General features: G+C 42.0%; 1 protein-coding gene across 1 annotated transcript in view; it reads right to left on the bottom strand.

Annotated features, from left to right (window-relative positions):
• The window catches only part of SORL1 (sortilin related receptor 1), a 5,131,225-nt gene that overhangs the window by 4,196,578 nt on the left and 914,586 nt on the right, over positions 1-20,061 (bottom strand). The window contains exon 9 of the mRNA XM_044081038.1: positions 2,374-2,566. Within this exon, the coding sequence (XP_043936973.1) occupies positions 2,374-2,566 (193 nt within the window). The remainder of the gene's footprint in view (positions 1-2,373; positions 2,567-20,061) is intronic.

The raw sequence follows: 20,061 nt of genomic DNA, 5'->3' as shown, positions 1-20,061 counted from the left end.
CTACAAATCTTCCATTTTATTTACTTCTGTACATCTTTACCCAGGCCGTGGCTGAAAAGTTATCAGTAGACCAAGTCCATTTCCCCTGGTTATCGACTTGTAAAGAAATAAATAAAATAGCAATCAAGGATATGTAATGTGACTAAACAGAAGACAATACAAAAATTAAGAAAATTAAATAAATTGACTATGGAAATTGGTAGCAAGATGTAAAGAGTTGAATTGTTTTAGTCCCTTTAGTCTAATACACAGTTCAGAGACTTTTTTTTTTTTAATCAACCAAAGCAGCAGGTGTGGATGATATAATAGATGAAGGAATTCATACTGGAGGTGAAGAAGGAAGACTTAAGTGGGTAAGTTGATTTTCATCAGAAAACAAGGTGGTTTTGGATTATCCGGTTTGTAGAGGTACGCTAGAACAATGCAGTTAAGGCTCATACATATATATAACTCAAGAAGAGGGTAGTAAATCAAAGTGGAAAAGAATGACAGTAAAACAAAAGTGAGAAGTTTGAGTGACAAAGAGACTACAACTTTGGATGTGAGACAAAGAAATAAAGTAAAAAAAAATACAATATTATATTCATAAAGCAGCAGAAAGCATTCTAAGAAGTGAACCAGTGTGGAAATGAAGAGGAAATATTTACCAATAAGGATGACAGCAAGCAGGGCTGTAGAATACAGGTAAGTGGGACCTGGAATTTGCTGGTGGAAATTAACCTAGGAACCAGGGTACTGACAGCAAATAATCTGGGAGAGAATGGTAACAAAATGGGATGAGGCTAAGCAGGAGTTTGGACTGCAGGTTAAATATTGCTTCCCTATCACAGATTTATCATAGAGTAGAGAGTACAGACAAAAATAAAAGACTAGAGAGTACTAAATGAAAGACCAATTTTGGTAGAGTTATTTCTTGAATCTAGAATAGATCATGTTAAGGTATGATAATTAGTACTGGACATAAAATATTGCAAGAAAACTGTATGAAACAATCACAGGCAGTTACAATAACAATTACTCTATTCTCACTTCAAAATGAAGCAAGAGGAAAAAATCTATACGGCTCATAAATAGGCAAAGTCAAGAAAGTTTACGAGTTTTGCATAGAAGTGTTTGTAGTGATATTTTATCAAAAGGAAATTTCAGAGAATTTGTCCTCGGGTGGACAGTAAATGTAAACATGATGGAAAAGAGGAAATTTGGAACATGTTTTTTGGGAATGTAACACGTTCACAGACTTTAAACAATTTCCAACAGAGTAGTATTGACAGAAAAGTTGGGGGAACAAATGGTAGTGACTAAGGAAATTATTCTTTGGAGCTCACATACAGGAACTGAAGTGTCAAGCATAGTAAAAAGCCTTACTAAATTTAATATGATTAGCTGCAAAAAAAAAATGCAACTACTATAAATTTATAACAGACATCACAGCCTAAACCAGTTTTAATGTAAATATGGAATATTGGTAAAGGAGATAATGGAAAGGAATGGAGGTAGGATTTTCAGAAAAGGGAAAAAGCTAATTTCATAAAATAAATTGAATTTGCGGAAACAACACATGCAATGTAATACTGAGTTTTAAGCAAAGGCAGGAACTGAGCAATTTATGTAATGGTGGAGTGAATGAAAAATAATGAAAAGTAAACTTGCACTAAACAAAGACAATAACGGAAACAGATTTGTTTTCCTTTCTATTAATGTATGTGAACTTGAGTCAACTTCAATAAATATGTTTAATATCCAAAGTATGAGAATGGCAAAGCAGTAATTGTGGGCTCCAGAGCTATACTCACTCTTCTAGTACAGTGCATATTACAATATACCTTTATCACACTGTATATGCGAGTATAAAATAAGTGAACCTCAGAAAAAAAAAATGAGCCAAATAGGAAAGAAAGAACCCAAGTGTAACCCACCAAGAAGGGTCTCCAATGTAAGATCAAATGGTTTTGTGATTAGGAACCGATACCCTCACAAGTTGTTACTATTCTCTTTCATACAATCCTACTCTGAGTTGTTTAATCATCTAATAAAGCAGAGTTGGAGTCAATAACATTAGTCATGGCTGCATTATATCTCCAAAGAAAAATGTTAATGTTGTTAAATCTTTATCAAAGTTAAAACCAGGCTAAAACACCAGACTGTGCACCCCAACAGAAATGTGTAAACCAGCTTCCAAAGGAAAATACTGGCCAAAAACACTAACAACGTCCAAGTAAACAGAACAGGTGCCACTCAGGAAAGTGGTTAGCGCTTTTGTTTAATAAAGTATTAAACTTCTGGAGTTTTAGCCTGGTTTCATCTTTTTGCAGTTTGTTTGGAATTCTTTTTTCTTTACCAAAGTTAGCTGAATGGCCATTATGTACAACTCACCTCACAATCAATCTTCAGGCCATCTTTACCATACTGTGGGGGCTTCAGTACTTCCCATGTCCCTCCTTTGTCAAATGTAATAACAGATCTCATGTTCTCATCAGCGAATGATCCATTTAGGAGTGTAGCAATGTATACACCTCTCACGCCTTCTACACGATGGATATCGGCAAATGGCTCATATGCAAAATACCTAAGGCAAACACAAAAGAAACAAAATTACAGCATTTGGAGGGTTAGAGAGACAAAAAATAGTCCACAACACACTCTCCTCATACTGTTGCCAGAGGGACAAAATATTCCAGCTACATATGAAGAATGCTGAGGCAGTTAGATGGCAATTTCTATACTACCCAATAATTTAAAATACTACTGAAGTTTAAGTGCTAAACTCTAGATAAAGTTCCCAGTGAAAAAGTATAGTTGTGTAAATAAACTTACCATAACAGTACATATTTGAATTATCACTGCTGCAGTAGCCTTAGCTATATGGGTACATTCTGCCAAGGATGTAACAGCCAGCCAGTTTCCAAACCTTCAGGGCACCTTCCCTGCAGCAAAACCAGTTGCCTCAAGTGGTTTGGGCACCAAGCTCTTCAGCAACTTTATGCCAACAGAGAGAGGAAGGCTTAGCCCTGAAAGGACAATGCTAGGAACAATAAAAATAAGTATTCATAGCCTGACATAAACAGCGCACACACACACACACACACACACACACACACACACACACACACACACACAAACAAGAATAAATGAATGGAAGGAGGGAGCAGCTACTGCAGCAGTGATCATCTGACCATCTATGGTTATGGTAAGTTTACTTACATAACTATACTATGCTTATCGTATTGATCACTGCTGCAGTAGCCCTAGCTATATGGGTAGATAACCCTAGTTTACTATAATAGTATTTTTGAGATAGAAGTGGAAGGTCCAGAAGCTCCTGGAGAATGGCCCAGGCAAAAGACTGACCCAGACAGAGAGGGAATCAAGCTTGTAAATCCTTGTAAATGTATGTATAGAGGACTACGTTGCTGCTTGTAGACTACTACTAGAATCTAACCCTTTCCAAAAACCCATTAATGAAGCCAACGCCATGGCAGAGTGGGTTTTGACCCTGCTTGGAATAGTTTGTAGCCTGAGAAAACCATTTGAAAATAGTCTGTTTTGACACAAGTTGCCCCTTCTTCTTAACCTTCATGAAGAAATAAACTGCTCCAAAAATCTGAAAGGCTTGGTTCTGACAAGATAGTACTCAGATTTTTTGTGGACATCCATGGTATGGAGTATCTTCTCTCTCATTTTTAGGTTTACAATAAAAAAAAAAAAAAAAAAAAAAAAACGAGGAGACTGACAGTTTGCCTTAAAGTAAACCATCACTTTAGGCAAAAAAAGGGAGTTACTTCTCAAATAAACCCTATCTCTGTGAAAAATGAGAAAGGGCCGACTCACCAGTAGGCTTTGCAACTCTGATACTCTTATTGCAAAGGTTAGAGCAATTGGTAAAACAATTTTTCATGTTAAGAACTCCAAGTAAGCCAGATTATCTCGGCCAAATGGAGTAAGTGTCAGCTTCTCCAACACAAAATGAAGATCCCAAGGAGCAGTCACCAGTTTTCTTGGAAGCCACTTATGCAAAACCCCTTTCAAAAACATATTCAAAGGCAGACATACTGAGAAAGTCCATAAGATAGCAACATACACAACTACTATACAACCAGAGAACAGCTAGCACTGAATGGGTGCTAGCTATGTTGTTGGCACCAAAATTTGCTAATATAGGATTTTCAAGTAGCAGACTTTCTTGGCCCCATTTGGACCTGTTGTACTTCCTCAGTAAACAGGTGCCTAAAGGGAATTAAAACCCTGTCATCCAAGCAGTCGGTCAATGTTTTTTGGGGGTTCAGGAGTATCAGACACCCCTGTTCTTGTGTGATTAGATCCATTCTGTGAGGAAGCTTCTGGAAACTGCCCCTGGCCACTTCCAAAGGAAGAGAATCACTGCTGCCTGGGTATGAAGTGAGTCATCAAAATGATTTTGGGGGATTCCTTCTGAATCATCAGAAGTACTCTGGAAATTAATGGAAATGCTGGAAAAGCATATATTAGTATACCTACCCAAGGAAAGGAAAAGACATCAGTCTTCCAGGCCTTCTTGCATGAAGACTTGGAACAGAATCTTGCCAGCTGATTGTTCAGTGAGGAGGTGGTAAAATAGGTCTACATGATGAACTCCTCACAGATGGGTCAAATACTAGAAGAACCCCTGATCTAGTTTCAGGAGTGTCTGCTCTTGTCCTGCTCAGCTTTTCTGCCACACAACTGTGCTCTGACTGAATGTAGGATGCCTGTAGAGTGGGATTGTTGTAAAGCTATATCCCATGCTAACATGGCTAGTCTGCAAAGGGGTACTGACCTGGTTCCCCATTGCTCACAGATGTATCAACTGTGGTATTGTCTGTAACAACTTGAAGTCCAGGGGACAAAAGGTGATTCAGAGAGTTGAGTGTCTTTATAAAAGTACCTTTTCTGTTTATGTACTGGCATTTGTCTTTGTTGTCCCAAATACCTTGCATGTCTATCCCACCTGACACTGCTTCTTCCAAGTAAATTCTGATGCAGCTGTTGCGACTGACTACTCTGGAATAACAGGGGAGAATGGGAGACCTGGATTCAGGGCATCTCCATCACGTGATTTCTCTTCTGACAAATCCCATATCTGGAATCTGTAAATATAATGGGTATTAGTGCTGGGACCAAATAAACACCAGATACCATTGCATCCGTCTCATGTGGTGTCTTGCCAGAGGTATGATGAGAATCACTGATGCCATGAGACCCAGAATCCTGAGGTATTCCCTTGCAGCAATGAATAGCCCTTAAATAGATCTAAATGTAGACCTTTTTTATTTTTATTATTAATTTTTTTTTTTACTGAGAACAACAACTCTTTGTAGTGAGGTGTCTAGCAGACACCCCAGGAACACAATCCTGCATGATGCAGTCAGTGTGAGCTCCTGGAATCCCAGACTGTATAGGAAACCTGTCGCCCAAGTGTGCAACTCCTGACACTTTGAAAAAGACACTGCAAAGATAAGCAAATTGTTTAAATATATGAAATGCAGATATCCTGCAGCCTGCTAAGAGCAGCAACAGAAGCTAGACACTTTGTGAACATTGGATAGCCCAAGGGTAAGGTAGAGAACTGACAACATGATCAAAACGCACACAACTAAGAAATTTCTTAAGCCTGGATGAATAACAATGTGATAAGCATCTTTTAAACCTAAAGTTACAAAAAACTCAAATCAGGAAGAAGGAGTAATGGTTTGTGAAGTAAAGCTTTTTAGACTTGGGCACCATCACAGAGTGGTTTAAAAAGACAGGTCCAGAATGGGTCAGGACTCCAGGCATTTTCTGTCTGGCACCAAAATCATTTTTGAATAAAGCCCTTTTCCTGACTTAGAAAGAGTAATTGTTTCTATTACCCTCCATGAGACATGATGTTCCATAGGACAGGAGGGAACAGAGGGGTTTGGTCTAGTGGTAGTGAAATAATTCCCTGAAAGGAAAGAATTTCTTCTCATTGTCATCTGTAACCCTGCTGAATAAGAATCTGTTTGAAACAATCTGTGACCCAAGAGAGAAATGGAAATTCAGACTTTCTAAAAGGAATAAACAGCTACTGGGGTAGGGAGACAGAAAAGGGTCATTTACAGTCGTTCTGCCTTATATGACTCTTCTTTATTCTGGAGGGTGGGGGTTCCAGCTTTCTTTTTGGAACTTCCTTGTTAGTTTTTAAACATCTGCTTTCTGGTACTTCACCGAGACTGTAGTTTTGTCTCTTGCCAAAATTGGATGTGGGACCAGAAAATCCCTTAGAAAATTTGGAGGAGGGCTGAAAAATTTGAAAGATTCCATGTATCAGCTTACCCCTTTCACATGTTTTGATAACCTCTGCAGCAGAGGGTCCAAAAACTAAATCTTTATCTAAAGGAGAATTTAAAATCTCAAATTTTAAATCGTCTGAGAGGTTTTAAAAAAACAGCCAGACAAACCTCAACACTGTACTTGTGGCAACAGGCTTTAGATGTAGTCATAAACCTACTTGAAACAATGAGTGGTGACCTGAGAAATTGAAGAAACTAAACTAAACCACACAAAGCTGATTTTTCCTCACAGAAGGGAAATGCATGATAAATCATTCTTCATACTTTCACATACTTTCATACTTTCACAATTAGAATGAACAAACATACCAGTCTGACAATTCAAAATTCTAAATATTAAAGTTGCAGAAGCATACACTTTTTATAGAAACATATCAATTATTTTACCATCCTTGCCAGAAGAGAAAGGATTAGAATTAACAAAATATTTGGCAGCAGCTGGATTAAATACAGCTATAGCTGCTGTGTCAGATCTGTGGTGAGTTCATAAAAATTTGAAAGGCTCAGGAACTTTGTTTATTTTATCTGCTTTCTTAGGTGCAAGTAGGCTAGCTATCTGAGAAAAGTACAGTTTTCTACCTACCATAAATGTACATGTTCAAGTGTTCACACTGCTGCAGTCATCACACTTGGGTTATCCTGCCGTCAGGCGGTCCCGCATTCGGCCAGAGTTCCAAAGTCTTGGTCCGGCGTCGGCTGCTGTCGCTTCTTCCCTGACGTCAGTGCGCCAGGGGTATACAAGAGGCATCCAACGCCATTTTCTTCAGTTTTTCTTGCCCCAGATGTCAGATGACCCCAAGTAGGTAGGCAATACATATTGCTAATAAAAAAAGTTGGTGTTGGTGCTCTCCGGGGTGGTCTTATGTTCTTAGCCCCTCTGAGGAACTGTCTTAGTAATGGATGTGAAAATATAGGAGGATCCATGTTGTAATGAGCTGAAATAGCTGAGGTGTGGATCTTAATAGATGAAAAGGAAAGTCCTTTGTGCAACATCTCAGTTAAATATTGAAGAATCTGAGGAATATTTGGGACAAGGGGATTTTGGCCTTTAGCCTGGTTCCAGGTGCAGAATCTTTTCCATTTGTCTGAATAGGCTTTCCTGGTGCTGGGCCTCCTGGCCTCCAGAATGACATCCATCACAGCTTTAGAGAGAAGTGTTGACTGGCTGTTTAGGCAATTTGCCATGCAGTCAGATTTAAAGTCTTGAGCTGGCTGTGTAGAATCTGATTGTTTTGCTGAGTGAGCAGGTGAGGAATTGGAGGTAAAATCCATGGTGGGCCTTGAGACATGTTCCTTAGTATTGGATACCAGTGTTGGCGTGGCCAGTCTGGAGCAATGAGTATCATTTGTGGCCTCTCTAATCTGGCTTTCAGCAGCACCTTTGCCAGAAGAGGCAGTGGAGGAAAGGCATACACTGTCAATGTTTTCCAACTGAATGAGAGGGTGTCCACTTTCCAAGCTAGTGTGTGGTATGTCCTTGTGCAGAGTTTCCGTAGTTGGTAGTTTTGGGGGGAAGCAAACAGATTTATGTCTGGGCTCCCCCATTTTTGAGTTATCATTGCGAATACTTGTGGATCTAGTTTCCACTCGTGAGGATCTATGATATTTCTGCTTAGATCGTCTGCCAATGTGTTTTTCTTTCCTGGCAGGAATTGTGCTGGTAGTTGAACTTAGTAGGTCAGTGCTGTGTTCCACAAGGTCACTGCTTGCCTGCATAGGGGGTAGGAATGTGTGCCCCCTTGCCTGTTTATGTAATACATCACTGTGGTGTTGTTCGCCTTTATTAGTTGTCATCCTGGATGTAGGAGGTCCTTGAAAGCTGTTAGGGCATTTGTACAGCTAGCATCTCTTTTTGATTGATATGTAGATGCCTTTGATCTGCAGACCATTTGCCCTGAATACACTATCCTGCCATGTGTGCTCCCAGGCATAATCCCGATGCATCTGTTGTTATAGTTTGCCTGGCTGTGGGTAAGGTAAAAGGCTGACCCTTGTTGAGGTGTCATGCCTGAACCCACCATAGAAACTCCTGTTGAAGGCAGGGAATGAGTGGAATTATTGTTTCCAAGCTGTGGCTGTGTTGAGTCCATACGCTTTTCAGATACCACTGTAATTTCCTCATATGCAGTTTTGCAAATGGTTTTAGTAGTATGCAAGATGCCATGAATCCCAAGGTCTGTAGAATTTTTCTTGCAGGGAGTTGGGTCTTCGTTGCCATCATTTTGAAGTATTGAGTCAGTTGTCCTTGCTTGTCTGACGTGAGATAAGCCATCTGGGCCGTTGTATTTAAGCTGGCACCCAGGAATATTATGTCTTGTGAGGGCACTAGTTTTGACTTCTTTTCGTTTACTGTGTACCCCAGGCAACTTAATAGGTTTTTGACAAATGCCAGATGCTTTAAAATAATGTCCTTGCTTTCTGCTTGAATAAGGCAGTTGTCCAGGTATGGATATATTTGAATTCCTCTTTGTCTGCAGTTTGCAATTACTGGTGTCAGGCATTTTGTGAAGACCCCGGGCACAGTAGATAAGCCAAAGGGCAGTGCAGAGAATTGGTAAAGGGTTGAACCTGCTATAAATCGGAGGTATCTTCTGCAATTTTGTCTGATAGGGACATGCAGGTATGCCTCCTTGAGGTCCAACGTTACTAGCCAAGCCTTCTTGCCCAGCATGGGAAGAAGTTGCTGCAGTGTTAGCATCTTGAATTTGGGTACTTCCAGATATGTGTTTAGAATTGAGAGATCCAGAATGGGTCTCCAGGCTTTGTCTTTTTGGGGAACTAGAAAGAGTCTTGAGTAAAATCCTTGTCCTTGCTCCTGTGTAGGAACCTGTTGAATGGCTCTCATGTCCATAAGAGCTGAAATTTGCTTTTGAGCCTCTGCCCATTGATTTGGTGGCAGGTTTGGCATTCCTTTAATCCTTGGTAAAGTGTGAAAGTGGAACCTGTATCCTTGAGATACAATATTTAGGACCCATTTGTCTTTTGTGATGATGTGCCAGTTGTCTGCAAAAAGTGCTAGTTTTCCTCCCAAGGGATCTGCCAAGAGGGATTTGATTGGTAGTCTGAGGGGTAAGTCATTGTGTTTGTCTTCTGATAGTTTGAGACCTGTCTTCTCCTCCTTTTTGGGTTGTGGCACCCCATTGTCGAGGCTAAGAGCCTTGTGACTGACCTCTGCCCCTTGGGCATCTGTATTTGCCCCTCTGTGGTCTGGCAGAAGCCGGAAAGGACCAGTTTTTGGTTGGCCAATTTCTGCTGAAACGAGGGGGTTGAACCTGTAAAAAATCCTTGACCGTCTGCATAGATTTTGCCTTATCCTCCATTTTCTTTAAAACCTCTTCTGCTTTTACACCAAATAAAACATCCTGCTGTAAAGGTGCATCCAATAACTTTGCTTTAACATGATTAGGTAAAGTTTGTTCTTTTAACCAAGCATGCCTACGTATGACGGACCCTGTCACTGCTGCTCTACAAGAAGCTTCCAATGAATCAAATCCACATTGCAAAGTATGTTTTCCCACTTGTTCAGCTGCATGCAACAAATCTTGCATTTCCTTGTAATCAGGCTGTTCTGTATGTGTGATCATTTTTTGTTTTAATTGAGACATCAAATATTGTTGATATTTCAGCATGTGAAACTGGCAATTTAAGGCCCTCATAGCTAGAGTAGCTAAGGTATATACTTTCTTTCCCCATCTGTCTAGTGCTCTAGAATCCCTTTCAGAGGGTACAGGATTTTTAGCAATAGACGCCTTAACCCCGTTGGGACCCTGGGAAATGGTTTCTGGGTCAGCAACAGGGCTTTTATATAGGAATTTGTGTGAGTCAGGGACTCTGTAGTATGTCTGGTTTGGCTGGTGCAGGAGGTAATGAATCTGGGTTAAGGCTAGATTCTGAATAAACATCATCCACAATATCTAACACGGGTGGAATAGCAAGTGGTCTGTGCTGAGGTAGTAAAAGGAACTCTCTGAGCCTTTTCTTAGAATCAGAGTAATCCTGGCCTTCCCAGTGGAAATGTTCCCTCATGGCATGTAAAGTTTCCCCAAAAGAGTAGTCTTCTGGGGGAGATGCTGAAGGGATAGACTCTTCAGCATCAGAGTCTTCATAAGGGGAAAAGGAATATTCCTGTTCCTCAGAAGAATTTGAGGAAATTGAAGCCTGGTCAGAGGAAGCGTAGTCCTCCTCCTGTCTTGGCCTTTTATCAGGAGGGGGATGGGAACCCCCGATTAGGGTAATTAAATCTTCAGCCATCTTAAGCATCTGTTTCTTAGGCATGGGGCCTTGTACTGGAGACTGCTGTATAGTCTTCTTTGTTTTTAAAGGGGTTTTCAGCTTTGCATAGGATTTAATAGTGAGTGTAGTCGGTCTGAAGACACCTTCTGCAACTGAAGGCGTTTCAGCTGCACCGGAATCTCCTTCGGACATGGAGTCGGAAGGGTCTAAAGGTAAAGGTTGTGGAGGCTTGGGAATCGGATGCCGCCTGGGGTTCTAAATCAGCGGTCATCAGAGGCTGCGTAGGTGCCTCACTGAAAACCGGAGAATCGGTGACTGGCCTAGCAGAGGCCACGGAGTCTGGTTTGAGTCTCAGCTGCCTGTCCTTATCTTTGCGTTTTTTATGCATTCCAGTTGTCGGTTGCTCCGACGGCATGGTATAATTAAATTTCCTACCAAAATAACGTTGGGCGAAATCAAACCGACGTTTAATAGTTTGTTTGTTAAACCTAGCACAAAACAGACACCCTGTGACATCGTGGTCTGGGCCTAGCCAGGGAATACAATAAAAATTAAAGTCCTTATGAGGTATTTGCTTCCCACAAGAAATGCAATTGTTAACTTTTTCTGACATCAGACTGAGGCAAGAAAAGGTTCCCCAACGGGGTACTTAGCTTTATTGAAGACTTCGGTCTGAAATTCGATTAGAAAATCTCCGGAGTCGGCCGACCGGCACTTGCGAACTGCTTCTGCTTCGGGCACCGCGCGGCAAGAAAAACTGAAGAAAATGGTGTCGGATGCCTCTTATATACCCCTGGTGCACTGACGTCAGGGAAGAAGCGACAGCAACCGATGCCGGACCAAGACTTTGGAACTCTGGCCGACTGCGGGACCGCCTGACGGCAGGATAACCCAAGTGTGATGACTGCAGCAGTGTAACACGATGAACATCCACAGACTGACAAACACATCCTCCATTGCTGACAAGCACTGGGAATGGAAAATGGTTCTGGGAACTCCAATTTTAATAGTTCACAGTTTTTTCTGAGGGGCTGAGAAACCTCAGTATAATCCCACTAAAAACAATGACACATTCTAGAAACAGTCACAGAGACTAGGCTTCCTTGACAGGGAGATTCAGATGACATGCTCTCCTCAGAGTGGGAATCAGAAATCTGAGGAGAAAAACCTTAAATCAGTCCATTCACATTCATCCTCAAACTCAGTTTCCTAAATCTTTTTCAAGAAAAGAGGAATCCCTTTATCTTTTACCAGAAACCACCAAATAAAGAAGGGTCAACAGCCTGTACAAGACCCTGAGCCACACTTAGTAAACTACTCCTGTCCAGTTAAACTAGTGTAAGAGAAGATACACATTTAGTTTTCTGTTTCATTTTGACAAGAATGTTGAAATAAGCAAGATTATTAGTGGTAGCAACAGGTTCCCCAGGGATGGGCACAACATTCTGGCTAAGTCAGGGCACCTTCCCTGCCCCTTCTTCAAAAAACAACAAGAGTGGCTCTCCGTTGCCCACTGAGGGGAACCCAACAGCAGCAGAGGATGTGGCTAATCTTTTGTCCATAGTAGCAGTATGGGCAACACCCTAGTGATCTGGGTAAAACCAAGAGGACCAAATAACACCCTCTTTATCTAGAGAAGTAGTCAAAATCTCAGCTTTAACAATCTCTGGTAAATTCTAAAAAACTAGACATGCAAATCTTATCAAAGACCCAGTGGCAGTTGCTTTAGAAACAACACTGAAATGCCATGAGCACATTTTAGAGAATGTCTGGTTACACAAGATAGAGAACACTAATGAATTCAGAGATGCCTTTGTTTCTGAAGTAGTAAGGCCAGCAATTAATTGTCAGAGGAAGCCTGTAGAAATGTAAATGTGTAAGCATGACAATTCACTGTTTTGAAGGCTATAACAAAACTAGTGTAAACTAACCATTAAAGGCTTAAAAGGCTAGCTGCCATAATGAGTTTGGCAGAAGCTGATCTTCACAGAGAAATTACTCCAGGATCTGAACTTGAGTTTAAAGAAAAAGTAATTTGGGGGACTGTAGCATGATATATAACTTATCAGATTTTTTAAGAGTAGGTTGCTAACTATCAGGCCAATGATGGCTGGAATGAAAGTATTTTCTAAGGTTGTCAACACCGGAGCAACAGCTGCTGATTGAGGGAAATCCACCTATTACAAATCATTAATATTTTTGCTGGAATTCTGGTATTCCTTTTGTTCCCACTGAAACAAATCATTCATTCTGGCAACAGTATCAGAGAGAGGGGAGTCTGAATAACAACTTTCCTTTGGAATCAGATTCCCTACACTATGGAAAGGGAATCTGAGAAACGTGGTCTAAGCCTAAATCTTGTCCCTCAAACTGGTGATCACAATCAGAGACAGGAAAATATTTTCCTTTTTACATGTCAAGACTTGTAAGGCTTTAAAATAAACATTTAGAAAAGTCCCACTGGTCCTCTTTGTCCGATTTAAAGATAAATATCTAACCATGTTTCCTTATTCTTAAAGCACCCCCAGAAAGAGAGCTGCTCGAAAGATGATCCCTTACTTAGGAATGGAGCAGACTAGTGAAGGAGAATCACTTCGCCCCTTCCCAATACCAGCAAGCGTTGTTCTTGCTTGCTTTGAAAGGACAGCTTAACAGCTGCAGAGCAAGTGCCTTTCTCCCAACCCTTACTGGTTTCCCAAACAGTAGCATAAAGGGACCAAGAAAAAGTGATGTTTGGTCTGAAGAACAGATGGTCACAGCTGAATCACCTATCAAAGGCTGAGGTGAAGGAAAAGCCAGAGTCAACACCAAAGCCGTCCCCCTTCAATAATTTTCTTCTTCCTGTGACTCTCAGAGGGAATGATCAAGTTACCAAAACCCATGTTTATGTCCTTGGCACAAAAGATGTCTGACAAGCAGTTAGCAGAGCTTTGAAGAGTTGGTCTTACCTCCTGACAGATAAATTAGTTTCGGGTAATATGTTTTAGTGACAACCACTAAACACCCTAGCACCAGTCTCTAACAACACTTTTTGACAGAAAAGTGCAACTTTCCTTCCCAAAAAATGATAAATAAGGGAATACCCACAGTGACTGAGAGCAGTTTGTCTACCAAAAAAGTATATGATGGAGCTAAGGATAATTGATCAAACAACCTGACAGGAAAAATAGGTTTTGAGGTAAACATTTTTACTTACATCCTACAAAGTCACAAGTTTTAACCAAAATGTAAAACTCTCACAAAAAAATCAATCTGAAAGACATTTCCCACAGGGAAAAAATGTCAAATATATAGTAAGATTTAAGTGACAACTCCTAAAAAGTACAGTTGTGTACACTTATCATAAATGTAGCTGCTCAAATGAATTCACAGTTGCAGTCCTGACTTGTGGGATTGCCTGCTATGAAAGCCCTTGGCTAGCTTGACTAACAGTGAAAAACTCCCCTCCTCTTAGGCTGGCAGACATACGGACGTCACTGTATTTCAGTATATAGGACGTCAGCAGACATCATATCATCAGTTTGTCTTTCCCTATAAAAAGTAGGAGCCCCTAAATGAACTGTAGGGAACTCAGGAAGATAACCTATACAGGAGGAGAGGCCAAAGGGGACTCCCTTGGCCAGAGAAGTTATAAGTAGACTACCTAATAGGCTAAGAGGGAGGGAGGGAGGGAAAGAAGACTGCAAAAGTGAATATGCTCAAACATCTACACTTATGGTACGTGTATACAACTGTACTGTGTTCTTCATGTTTCACTGTTGCAGTCCTGACTTGTGGGATGATTCCCAAAGCTGACGTGAGGGTGGAAGGAAATTAGGGGGAAGAGAGGATGTCCTGCAGGATGGCAGTGGCAAATCCTGCTCTGGACCTGGAAAAGGCTGCTAAGTGTTGGTGTTTGGTAAAGGTATCCACAGATGACCAGGTAGCAGCTTCCAAAATGTTCTTGGTACGGATTCCTTTTGGGAAGGCAGCATAGGGTGCAGTAGCCCTAGTGGAGTGCGACCTGACATCAGGTGATTTTTTTTTGCCATGATGGCTGTAACAAAATGAGATGCAGTGGGAGATCCATTTTGATATAGTTTGTTTAGAAGCTGGTTTCCCTCACAGCCAGGGGCAAAGGGCACACACAGAGTTGGTCATATTTTCTCAAGGCTTTAGTTCTGTCAAGATATTAATGGAGCTGCCTATGCACATCCAAAGAATGAAGTATTCTTTCCCTTTGGCTCTGGGTGTTGGGAATGAATGTGGGCAGGTGAATGGCCCAATTTAGAGAAGTGTTGGTGACCACCTTGGGGCTGAAGTAAGGGTTAGGTCTGAGGGAAACGCTGTCTGGGTGGAAGATGAGGCATGGCTTCACCACCATGCCAGCAGGCAGCTCAGAGACTCTCCTGAGGTGACAGCTAGCAGAGGGGTAGTTTTCCAAGTTAGAAACTTCAGATGAGCAGAGGCTGCAGGTTCAAAAGGAGGCATAGTCAGTTTTCCAGAAAAAAATGATGGTCCCATGGAGAGGTAGGTTGCCTTCTGGACAGTCTGATGTGGGTGACTCCCCTAAGAAAATAACTCAACATTGATAGGAAAAACGACAGGAGGAAGAGGAGGAATATAGCCCGAAATGGCAGAGGCATGAAGTTTAATGGAATAGGAAAGGCATTTATCAGCCAGACTAACAAGGTAATCTCAAATGACAGAAATCTGGGCTGAATCAGGATTGTGGAGTTCCTGTTGGCACCAGATGGAATATCTTTTCCACTTAGCTTAGTATGATGTCCAAGTACCAGGCCTTCTAGCCTCCTTAAGAATGTCCTGAACCTGTTTGCTTAGGGCAGGCTTGGTCCTGGATGCTGCGGAATTATCCAAGCTGAAAGGCTGAGCATCTGCAGGCTGGGGTGCACAATCCTTTCCTTGTCTTGAGTCAGAAGGTTGACTTTCTGAGGCAACAGCCATGGATTCTCATTAGTTAGTTTGAGAAGCAGAGGATATCAGTGCTACCTGCGCCAGTCTGGTGCTATCAGTCCCTATTCTCTTATCTTTAGAAGCACTCAAAGAAGTAGAGGTAGGGGGATGGAATGCATAAATGAAGAGGGGAGTTCAAAGGAGGGAGAAAGCATTTGTCCTCCAAGACTGATTGTTCCCTGGAACAGAATCTTTTAAGTTGAGCATTTTTCTTGGTGGTGAAAAGGTCTATCTGTGGGACTCCCCATCTTTGGACTTATGCTGAGAAATATTTCCCAATACAGATGCCATTCATATGGGTCCATCAAGTTTCTGCTGAGTTGATCTGCTACAGTATTTTCAGCACCTGGAAGGTATTCTGCCAGGAGATGCAATCTCAGAGTGAGCAGTTTCCCAAACTTGCACTGCTAGATGACACAGAGGATAAAAGTGAGTGCTGCTCCCTCTTGTTTATGTACCACATAACTGTTGTACTGTCGGTCTTAATTAACAGGACAAAACCCCTGGCTCCCATTTTTCCTTGAAAGGTATGATGCCTTTTTTGCACTGCCATAAGCTCTTTTCAATTTATGTGCCTGTCCTTGAACTGAATCTCCCACTTCCCTTGGGACTGGAAGTGAGCTCCCCAGTCAGTCTCTGAGGCATTTGGCCCTGAGGAGTGAATGTGAATGGGAGGCCCTGATTTTGGGAACAAGGCTGTGCCCCACCATGCGTACTCCTCCTTGAAGCAAGGAATCAGCTGTATCTCTGTCGCCAGGGATTGAGTGTTGCCACCATACATATTTGAGGTAACACTGGAGATTCCTAACACGCAGCCTGGCTAAGGAAATCATGAGGATACAAGATGCCATTCACCCCAGTGCTAGAAGGAACTCTCTGGCTGAGATGCATTGTTTCTGTAGGATTCTTTTGAAGTAGTAGATCAAAAAGGAGACCTTGCCTGGGTGAAGGAAGGCTTTTTGAAGAGAACAATCCAGGACAGCCCCCAGGAAACCAATCCTGGTGGACTGAATAGTGTTGGATTTTTGCAGATTTATGGTGAAGCCCAGGGAGGAAAGGAGGTTCTGGATAAACTTAAATCCTTAAGAAGTTTTGATGGATTTGTGGCCTGTAGTAGCCAATCGCCCAGATAGGGGTAGATTTCGACACTTCTGGTGCTGTAAAAGGCAATTATACAAGGGCTAAGCACTTGGTGAAAACTCTGGAAGTAGTAGACAAACCAAAGGGCAGTGCTGAAAACTGAAAGTGACTGGTACCTTCTCTGAAGTGAAGAAAGTGTCTGTGCAATTCCTGTATGGGAATGTGCAGGTAGGCATCTTTTAGATCCAGTGTGAGCATAAAGGACTATGGGGTTATCATATGCAAAAGTTGCTGAAGAGTCAGCATTTTGAATTTTGGAACAAGGAGGAACTGACTAAGGATGGCCAGGTGTAGCATGCCAACAGCCTTCTTTTCTGGGAACCAGAAATACCCTGGAGTAGAACCTTTTTCCCTTCTGATTTCTGGAACTGGTTCCACCGACTCCTGAGAGCACAAAATCTGGATTTGGGAGAGGACCTCAGTTTTTTTATTACTTTGAAGATTATCTGGGTAGTCTGAGTAATTTAAAGGCTCTTTGAAAATGAGTCTGTAGTCATTTGAAATAATGCTTAGAACCCACTGGTCTGAAGTGATGAGGAACCAATTTTGCTTGTAAAGGGACAGCCTTCCTCCTAGTTGCACACACGTGTGTATGTGTGTGTGTGTGTGTGTGTGTGTGTGTGTGTGTGTGTGTGTGTGTGTGTGTGTGTGTAGGGGGCACAAGGAGAGTGGGGTGGTTGAGCCAATGTTGCTCTCTAGCAGATGCCTGTGGCGTAGAACTCCCTTGCCTGGAAGTTTCTGAGGTCCACTACCTGGGTCCCTGCATGTCCCTACCCACTAGGGTTTCCTCTGCCTGCTTCTAGATTGGGAGGGAAAGGACCAGTGTTTAGTTGGGAAGTTCCTACTAAACCCTGGAAGCTGAACTTGAAGTCCTTCACAGTCTGCATAGACTTATCTTTGTCTTCCATCTTTTTAAGAACAGCCTCAGTTTTAGACCCAAAAAGAAAGTCCTTGTCTAGGGGAGTATCAAGAAGGTTAGATTTAACATGGTCAGGAAGAGGTTGTTCCCTAAGCCATGCATGCCTTCTAATAACAGTACCAGTGTCTGTCGCCCAGCAGCAGGCCTCAGTAGCATCACAGCCGCAGTGTAAGGAATGCCTAGCTACCTATGAACTGTAGTGGCAAAGATCCAAAATTTCCTTAGAAAAGTTGTAATCCTCAAGGGAAGAGACTTTTTGTTTCAGCTGATCCAAGATGGCTTGCTGATATTTAATCATGCGGAATTTACATTTGAGAGCCCCCATGGTAACAGTGGCCAAGATGTATACTTTTTCCCCACATCTATCAACAGCCCTGCTCTCTTTATCCACAGGTAAAGGATTTTTAGCGGAACTAACTTTATCCCCCTTGGGTCCTGGGGTGACCACCTATGGATCAGCAGAAGGATTTTTGAAGAGGTATTTATGGGGATCCTGCGCCCTATAAAACCTGTCTGGTTTTCAAGGGGCTGGGGTAAGAGAGTCCGGATTCAAGGAGGAATCCATGAAAACATCATCAACCACTTCTAAAATAGGGGTAATACCAAGAGGTGTGTGCTCTGGCAGATCCAGGAATTCCCTAATTCTCTTTTTAGACTGAGGGTATTACTGTGCTTCCCACTGGAAATGCTCCATCATAGCAGAGGCCAGGTTTTCCTCAGATTCTGATTCCATAAAGGAAGTGAGGAAGGCTCCTTCTTCATAAACAGTCTCCTCTAGGTCAGAATCCTCAGCAAATTCAAAAGGTTCTGAAAAAAAACTTCAGAAGTAGGATCCCTTTTCCTTTTCCCTGGGGTAGAATCCCCAGGGCCTGGTCTAGATCTGATTACTGAGCTCAGGTCTTCAGCTCACCTAACTAAGTCCTGCTGATATCCCTGAAAAAGGGAGCCGGTAGGCCTAGGCGAAGGCCCTACAGAAGCACCCCTCTTAGGAGTAGCTTTGGCCTTGGGCCTAGGGATGTCCGAAATTCTGATGCCTGTCTCTCTGGAGGAATTCAAAGCCAGTGTAAGCTGAAGCCGCAAAGGAGTGCCAGCAGTTAAAATACACTCATCGGAAGCAGAGGCCTCCTGAGAGCCCCAGACCTGACTGTCGAGCTGAAAACAAGGGTCTATGCAGAAGTAGAGGGACCCAACTGCATGTCGGACTCTGAACGGGTCTCGAGAGAGGCCTGCACCACCATCACCTCAGAAAGAGAAGGGGGTCTGCGAAAGCGCCTCTCCTTCAATGATTACAAACCTTGAAGGAGAAATAGGTAGAGAATGGTTGTCATCTGAGGCCCTAAGCTTGAATCTCTTACATTTTTTCTCCTCTTACACTTAGGCTGCTCAACCTCTGAATGAACAATGGATGCTAAGGAGTAGATTCAAGACTAAGGAATCATGCCAAAATCTCAAACGAACAAAACGACTGTTGAACCCACAAATGAAACTCCAACTCCTGGTGCAGGATAAATGATATACGGTGCAGCTCGAACAAGATCTCAGCCTTACACCTTATCTTCCTATAATTAAAACAGGCACAAAAATTGCAACTAGGGCCATCATGATCCAGTCCTATGCAGGAGACACAAAGTGAATGAAAGTCTCTGTGTAGGATCTGCTCACCCACAGCCAAGACAATTGTTTACCTTATCTGACAAAAGTTAAAGCGAGACAAGAGAGTTCCCCCAATGGGGTACTTATCTTTCCAACAACTTTCTTCTGGTGCGGACCAACAGACACACTGAAACACTGCTTTGGACTCCGACGGAAACACACACACACACATATATATATATATATATATATATATATATATATATATATATATATACACGCGCACACACACACACACATACATATAAAAAAATATATATATATATATATATATATATATACATATGCATGTAAACATACCTACACAGAGGTATGTATACAGATAGAGATGAGGCCATCTCTAGAGTCTTGATGAGAAGTGGATCTGAACCGGTGAGGCCTACTATGAGTTTTAGGTCGGGGGAAGTTGAGAGGGTTTGTCAAGGATTGGTGAAGATGTACAACACAGATGGAATGTTATGGTAAAACATACCTTCTTTATCTGATGTTGTTAATCTTCCCTTAATCCTTGATAGTGGGACAGAATTCCCAGCAACTTATGTACCTTGGGAGGTCTCATGGAAGGATATTCGAAAGCACCATAGAGCCAAAGGATGCTAGACCTCTCAAGACCTGATCTAATTTGTAATGTGCGATAACGGTATTGTGAGAAGACCATGTGGCTGCTGCACAAATGTCATCTAGAGAAGCTCTTGCATGAAAAAACGCTGATGTGGCAACAGCCCTTGTAGAATGAGCTGTAACTGTTTTGGGAAGTTGAAGTCCTTGTGATTGACAGATGGAAGAAATGCAGTCTCTCAACCATTTAGCTAAGGTAATTTTAGTGACTGCACAACC

Source organism: Protopterus annectens, chromosome 8.part0 (genome assembly GCF_019279795.1).
Source record: "Protopterus annectens isolate FY-2018-M chromosome 8.part0, PAN1.0, whole genome shotgun sequence".
Taxonomy (NCBI): Eukaryota; Metazoa; Chordata; order Ceratodontiformes; family Protopteridae; genus Protopterus; species Protopterus annectens.
This window is presented reverse-complemented; position numbering and strand designations above follow the sequence as displayed.